This window comes from Epinephelus moara, chromosome 13, assembly GCF_006386435.1.
Source record: "Epinephelus moara isolate mb chromosome 13, YSFRI_EMoa_1.0, whole genome shotgun sequence".
Classification (NCBI taxonomy): Eukaryota; Metazoa; Chordata; class Actinopteri; order Perciformes; family Serranidae; genus Epinephelus; species Epinephelus moara.
Genome location: NC_065518.1, coordinates 14,719,951 through 14,728,156, shown reverse-complemented (window position 1 = coordinate 14,728,156; position 8,206 = coordinate 14,719,951). Strand labels below are relative to the sequence as shown.

The window sequence follows — 8,206 nt, the reverse complement described above, 5'->3', positions numbered from 1 at the left end:
TGAAAGAAGAGATATTCCTTTAGAAATAATCCTCATAATCCTATTAGTGCCGCTTCACCACTGAATAATATGAATTCAGATATAAGCACATAAAATGCATGATAACACACATGCTGTTATATATTGTTGTATGTGGGAATATTTACTACAGTACATTCATACACTGATCCTCACCCCAAGCATAAACATAACCCTCACAATAAACTCGACCTAACTTGAAATCAAACCTCCGGCTGTATCCTGACACCTGAGCTTCAAAATAACTGTTTCAAATTTCATAAAGCACCAAAAAAGATGCTTAACACTGATCTTCCTTTGCAATTTTCTACATAATTTTTAGGTTGTATGGATTGTAAGGCAAAGCGTTCTGACGAATATATCTTTGGTATTAAAAATAACTCTTCAGTCAGGTTCGGTCTTACTGACATTTTAAATCTACTTAAAAGATAAATTTCTTTCAGATTTTGGGCGCAAATTAATTAAAATCAATTTCAGTGAGCATTTCTGCTTTTCCAAGACAATCCATCCACCTGTCAGGTGTGGCGTATCAAGATGTTGATTAAACAGCTTCATTTCTACAATAAAAGTCCACTCTAAAAATGTACAGTTTGATCACACAACACAAGTTTCGAGGTAGTGTGCAATTGGAATGTCCAGCAGAGCGGTTGCCCAACAACTGAATGTTCATTTCACTACAAAAATATGTCTCTAATGTTGTTTGCATTAATTTGGCAGTACATCCAACCAGCCCCACAACTGCAGACCACATGTAACCTCCCAGCTCAGGACCTCCACATCCAGCGTTTTCACCTGGAAGATCGTCTGAGACCAGCCACCTGAACAACTGATGCAATGAATGGTTTGCACAACTGAAGAATTTCTGTAGCAAATTGTCAGAAACCGTCTCAGAGAAGTTTATCTGCATGCTCGTCATCCTCACCAGGGTCTTGACCTGACAGCAGGTCATCATTGTAACCGACTACGGTTGCAATGGAGATTTTCATAGTACAATAACTGTCTCAGAAAACATTGAGGTTTCACTGTATTATAGAATTTATAATATTATCAGTCAGAACGACCCTTAAAGAAATGAAACGGAAGGGTTCTGGTTGATCAGACGTCTTATGGAATCTTGAGATTTTTATTTTTCAATATCATTGATAAGCCACTGTACATTTGATAACCATCAACTTTTACATCACGGTATATCTTGAAACCGGTATATCGCTGCAACCCTCTAACCAACTTGTGTGGTTGTGAGATCGGTTGGATGTACTGCCAAATTCATGAAAACGACATCATAGACAGCTTATGATAGTGAAATGAATATTTAGTTTACAGGCAACAGCTCTGGTGGACGTTCCAATTGCACGCTACCTCAGTACTTCCGACATCTGTGGCGCCATGTGATCAAACTGCACATTTTAGAGTGGCCTTTTATTGTAACCATCCCAAGACACACCTGTGTAGTATGATGTTTAATCAGCATCTTGAGGTACCACACCTGTCAGGTGGATGGATTATTGTGCTGACTAACATGGATTTCAACAAATTTGTGACCAAAATTTAAGAGAAATTTATCTACTGAGTGAATGAAAAAAGAATTAGATCTTTAACTTTAACCTGTGAAAAATGGGAGCAAAACCAAAAATGTTATTTTTTTTCTCCAGCTTTTATTGAATAACTAATTGTCCCTCAGCAACATTGGATCATTGTAACTACACTGTGTGTGAGTGTGAGTAAGGATAATACATTATTTGAGCAATGCAACTCAGCAACCATCACAGCTGTATTGTCTTTTCATTCTCTTGGCAAAAAGGGGCAAACAAATTCACACTTGAGTACTAAATATTTAAATAACTTCCCATAGCATATTCTACTTAGGATTATTTCATTAATTTATAAAGTTGTAGATGAAAGTTATTCACCTTCTCGCCAAAAGATGATCGTTATCTTCCTATATTTCTGACTTGTAGAGGTCAATTTTCAATAAGATTTAGATTAAGATTTTGTAATGTTCTTTATCTTACCACACTTTTGAGTTTTTAATAACTTTAAATTTTATTTGGTGGAGGCTTCAAAAAAGCCATCTGGGTTTTTTGCCTCTCCTTGCACTGTATTTATTATTCATTTTTCTTGCTTTTTTTGTGTTTTAACTCTGCAAAAATTAAACTATAATATACAATATTTAATACTATTGAAAGCATTACACATTTCAGCCGCTAGGCGTCAGCACTCACTTGAGACTGACTGCGCTCGCGCTCCTGTGGTTTCTCTTTCCTGCTGTTGCTGTGCGTAGGCTCGTGCTGCTTTCAAATACATCCTGTAATCTCGTACTTTCTATAAAACATTCCCACATACTAGTTTTCGTTTTCTTGCCAGCAGATTCAACTTTGCGCTGTCTGTAAATGTGAATACCAACAAAACAGACGATACGATGTGTCAGCATACGCACTTTTTGTTCAAGTTGTTGCGACCATTTGGGATTAAACTCTCTAGATTACCGATGAACCCTGAAGGCAGCACTCACTGTAGCTCGCATGCTATCAACACATTGCATTCGATTGCATGTTGCTGGCTGTTAGCGCTTCCACAACATGGGAAAGTAATGTGACAGCGTGCAGGTGATAAGTAAAGCCTGGCCCGCTGGAATGAGGACAGAATAACAGTTTAATTAGTCGTGTTGGTATTTGTTTAGGAGACGCTGCCAAAATGGTGAAGGAACAGTTCAGAGAGACAGATGTGGCCAAAAAAATGTGAGTGTAACAGCATTGCTAGCTAGCCTGTTAAGCTAGCTCGCCGGTTAGCTGGTGCCAGTGTCAGTTTGCAATGTGGCTAGTATTGACAAGTTGTTTTAGGACGATAATATTAAAGAAAATACAGTGGCCCCACCACACAGCCAAATAATTTAGTTGTAGTAACATAAAGTAGTTGCTCTGACACGTAGGCTAAAGTAAACGTCATCACATTTATGTATCGACAGCAGGGATGTGTTGTGAACATGCAGTCACCAGGATTTGGAGCCAGTTAAATATGTTGATACACTTTGTTCCTGCTCTCCTCTCAGCTCTGCCTATCACCTGCATACTTGTTGAAAAATGTGTAAGAAAACAGACATGAACCCTCTCACTGTCTTTGCTTTACTCTTTGTACCTGTCTACAGAAGCCACATCTGCTTTGGGATGAAGTCTGCCGAGCAGATGCGTCAGCAGGCTCACATCCAGGTGGTCAGTAAGAATCTGTACAGCCAAGACACCAAACACACTCCACTGCCCTATGGAGTGTTGGACCACCGCATGGTATGACACGGACACAGTCTTTTCACTCTTTTATGCTTTGACACTAAAAAACGAGTGTGTCCAAATGCCTCCACAGTCTCATATAGAAAAGGTCCTGCACAATATTTATGTAGACCTGTTTCTTTTAATGGCAAAATATTTAGGGGGGACCTCTCGGCTTTATTGCTGCCCTTTATTGTGGCATGATTATGTCGCTTGTAGATCTGTCAAAAAGGTTTTACTCCATTATGCTTACACGGTCTTTAACCCCCCCTAATTTGTTTAATTTTTGAATTGATTTCTTGTGTGTTTAACTATTTGTGTGCATGCAGTTCACGCACACAGATCAGCCACATAAATAAAACTACAGTCAGGTGAAGTGGATGATATTGATCATCTCCTTACAATCCAATGTTCTGCTGGGAAACCTTTGGTCCTGGCATTCATGTGGATGCCACTTGACTCGCACCACTCACCCAAACATCGTTGCAGACCAAGTCCAGCCCCAAGTGGAAATGACACTCTCTGATCAGGAGGACAATGCGGCATGCTACAACCACAAAAACTGCTCAGGAATGGCCCGAGACATGTGACAAAGTGAGCAAGGTATCAACCTGGTTTCTAAATTGACCAGATCCCAATCTGATTGACCATCTGTGGGACGTGGTGGTACGCTAGAGCCAAGTCCGGTTCATGGCAGGGCCTCCTTGGATCGGACTTGTCTCTGACCTGTCGAGGCATGGACACAGGACCTCTGGGGGATGTCCTGTGGTGTCTGGCACCAGGGCATTGGCAGCAGATCCTTTAAGTCCTGTTCGCTGTGAGGTGGGGTACCAACACATTCCACAGATGCTTGATCAGATTGAGATCTGGGGAATTTCTAGGTCAGGTTGATGCCTTGAACTCTTTGTCATGATCCTCGGGCCATTCCTGAGCAGTTTTTGCACTGTTGCATGGCACATTGTCCCTTGTCCCTGGGAGCGCCCTGCCCATCCGGGGAGGTACTTGGTCTGAAAATGTGTTTGGGTGGGTGGAGCGTGTCAGGTGGTATCCACATGAATGCCAGAACCAAAGGTTTCCCAGCAGAATGTTGCATTGCAGCGACATGATCGATGTTATTTCCCCTCACCTGTTAGTGTTTTTATTGTTGTGGTTGATCGGTGTATATAGGTAATGTAGTCTCCTTAAACTGCCAAACATCAGCATAATCAAACTGATGCAGGCATAACTGCATAGGAACATAACACTTGTTGCACTTCATGTAAATGAGTATATGCATGTATTTCAGTAAAAAATAAGGGGAAAAGAAGTATTACATCATAAAAAGTTGTCACCCATTTCACATATAATGTCATGTAGCTGTAGTCCATCCTCATACTACAGGCTCATCCCTCTGCTGTTTTGTTTCCTGCAGGGCACCAGTGAGAAAGACAGACCATGTTTGACATGTGGGAAGAATCTGGCAGATTGCCTGGGACACTATGGCTACTTGGATCTGGAGCTGCCGTGTTTTCATGTCGGCTACTTCAAAGCCATCATAGGGATCTTACAGGCAAGTTCAGAATAAGAATTCCGTTTAGTGTCAAGGAAATTTTCACATACAAGGAATTTGCTGTTGAGTTTTGGTGCATAACATACACATAGTAAGAGAAAATAAAATTAGACATAAAATTAATAATGGGACTTAAATATGGGATAGAATACACACATCAGTGTCAGAGTTAGTGGGGGTCCTGGTCCTTGTTGATGAGGCCATCTGCAGTCGGGAAGAAATGGTTCTTGTGGCGTGAGGTTTTGGTCCTGATGGACTCCAAGAGTGTTTCAAAGAGTTTACTCCCTTTTATTTTCCAGTAAAAATGGTAAAATTAGATGGCATACATTTTTAAAATAGCCATATTGAGACTCACACATTGTGAAGAACAATATCAGACGGTTATTATAAGCAATAGGGAGACCAGAATTCAGTCAGAAGACCCAGGTTCTGCACCGTGCAAGACGAATTAAAATGACTGGTATGCAGCACGCAGAAATATATTTTTCCTTTAGGTGTCACTATAGCATCAAAATTAGAACAGGCTAAGTATGTTTTTTTGGCAAGTCTGTCTGTGTGCTCATCTCTCAAACAAGTAAATATGTGAATAAGTCACCAATAAGATCACGTAAATCAAGCAGTCAATTTTATCCCACTTTGTTTATTGTAAATTCCTTAAGTTATGATTGTTTTCTGCATTTTTATATCACACAACAGTTCAGTCACAAGTTCACCTTTGCATTTGTGTGAGATAGTGTTTCACCTCCCTCATTATGATGTGGTATTTTGTCATGTCTCAGATGATTTGCAAGACGTGCTCGAGCATAATGCTGACGAAAGAGGAGAAGCTGCAGTTCATGGATTTCTTGAAAAGGCCCAACCTGGCCTATCTCCAGAAACGAGGGCTGAAGAAGAAGATCTCTGATAAATGTCGCAAAAGGACAATCTGTCTCAACTGTTCCGCTTTCAATGGTGAGAAAAAAGAGACAATTTAATTTTGGACATTTACTCATTGACACAGACTTTTTGTGCCATCCATCCTGATGTAATAACTGGAAAAGGCTGAGTCGTGTGTTTTTCACTCTTCAGGACCAGTGAAAAAGTGCGGCCTGCTGAAGATCATCCATGAGAAGTATAAAACAAATAAGAAGGTGGTGGATGCTTTCGTGTCGGAATTCCTGCAGTCCTTTGACACCGCCATCGAGCACAACAAAGTGGTGGAACCTCTGCTGACCAGAGCTCAGGTGAGCTTTGTACACTTTCACACTTCGCAGTAGGTGTCACCATGCTGTGGTATGACAAGTGATGAGCCTCGGTAGTGTCAATTACATGTTTCAGATGATACGTCATGTTTGTAGTCGACCAATGAAGATGAGTTTACATATCACCTTGGGTTCGTCCTTCACCTTCTCTAAATGATCCCACACTTTGGATTTCCTGCCCGACATGTTATTAACTAGCCTGTGGAATAACCGCAGGTACCAGCCCTGGAAATTAACCTGACTCCTGTCTGACTGCTGAGCGTGGCCACTTTCTGTGTCTGTCCTTTCAAATTAAGTTCCCACATGGTCCAGTCATATAGGGTTTGATTTATTTTGACAAGGCACAGCTCCTAATAGAGTTTCGGGTTTTTTTTCCCCCTGCGACTAAGTGAACAATGAAATCTTGCCGACTAATGACCTCTCTGGTCGACTAAACATTTGGTCAGCCATTAGGGGGCAGCCCTAATAGTTACCACTCAGTACGTTTACATACACAGTTCAGCTAAGCTACGGCTATAGCTCGATTAGGCCATTGAATTGGACTACTGTCCTTGTCCCAGAACACAAGCACGGGAGGGGAGTCGATTTATTGACTGAAGCATGCCCGACTCTGCTACGATAGGTGGTGATATGCCCCCTTTCAGCTTGTTAGTGTTGGACCTTTTTCCGGTTGACCTATTACATCACACACCAAACAACTGACAAACAAGTTAGCTGCGGTTAACTAGCGGCAAACGAGTACCATGGTGGACGATTTCAGAGCTCTGTACATTTTGTCTGTCCAAAAATGCACAGCTCTGGATATAGATTTTGCCATGTTGTTACTGGTTTCTTCTTCTGTTACGCATTTAATGCTATTCGACTTTCGGGTCAAAGCCCGGGGTGGAAACTTTGGAGCATGTGGAGAGCACCTCAGCCAGTTTGGGCTCCATTGAGTGTATACATCCAGCGGTAATTCAGCTCCCCCTGGCATTGTCTGGGTGTGTTAGTCTGACTTTGAGAATTTCAATTTAGTATGATTTCAGTAGGACAAACATGTTAACATGTATTTTCAAAGTCCAGTTTTAGTTGGACTCACACAATAAATCAATTTTCTCTAATGTCATGTAAATGTACTGACTGATAATGCTGTCCCATCCCACAATGGCGGGATGGTATTGTCGTGGAAGCTTAGCACCTACCCTCCGTTAGCCGCAAGTCGCCAGCAAGGTCACCGCCATTTCAAGAACTGTGTGCACTCAGTCCTGCCCCAGACTCTGAATCATAAATATGCTATGAATGACATCTACAGCTCCTTATTCCTGTATTGCTTAATGACATATTTCTCAAATAAATCAGGAAAAATGGATAATGTTAACATCAAAAACTGATTTATTGAGAAGTTTGGATTATTTTCTAAATGAATAAAGGTTTTTGAAGAATATTGTGAGTATAGTCCTCAAACTAAGATATGGAAATAGGTATTATATAAGTATTATTATCAGAAATCTTCACAGTGGGGCGGCATAGCTAAACTATCGTTCATTTTGTGATGAAAGCACCAAATTTGGTACACTCATTGCTGAATATATGTTGAATGAATCTGGATATTGGGGCATCGCAAAAACGCACCCTAGTTGACGTAGCAACCATTTATTCAATAAAATAAATCAAAAATATTTAAATGATTCATTACAATATTTTAAAAATGTAAATATGTATTAAATTAAGAAAAATACACTTAGACACACTCACAGTTCACATTAAATTAAGAATATGCGCAAATTCGCAATAGCTGCGACCTCATACATGCATGCATTCACACAACATGCATACACAACATGCATACACACAACCTCAAGAAAAGCAAATCTTTCATTTTGAAATGCTTAGTATAGCGCCACCTATGAATGAATCCTGGTCATTTTTGGCATAGTTACTCATGGTCTCTACTTGCAGTATGCAAATTTTGAACATTTTTGGTCAAGTACTTTTTGAATTATTCAAGAAAAGCTTTGTGGACCGACCGACCAACCAACCAACCAAAAATGGCTGCCAGTGGTTACTGGCATGGAATGGTTTGGCTATCCTATAGGTGCTGTTTCATGTTTTTAGTGCCACAAATATAATTTAGAGGCATATTAAAGTGGAAAAAG

General features: G+C 40.5%; 1 protein-coding gene across 1 annotated transcript in view; it reads left to right on the top strand.

The window, feature by feature from the left end:
- Positions 1–2,559: 2,559 nt before the first annotated feature.
- Positions 2,560–8,206, top strand: part of polr3a (polymerase (RNA) III (DNA directed) polypeptide A) — a 55,844-nt gene continuing 50,197 nt past the window's right edge. Inside the window, exons 1-5 of the mRNA XM_050059645.1 lie at positions 2,560–2,756; positions 3,164–3,299; positions 4,693–4,830; positions 5,610–5,781; positions 5,899–6,053. Of these exons, the coding sequence (XP_049915602.1) occupies positions 2,713–2,756; positions 3,164–3,299; positions 4,693–4,830; positions 5,610–5,781; positions 5,899–6,053 (645 nt within the window). The 5' untranslated portion in view covers positions 2,560–2,712. The remainder of the gene's footprint in view (positions 2,757–3,163; positions 3,300–4,692; positions 4,831–5,609; positions 5,782–5,898; positions 6,054–8,206) is intronic.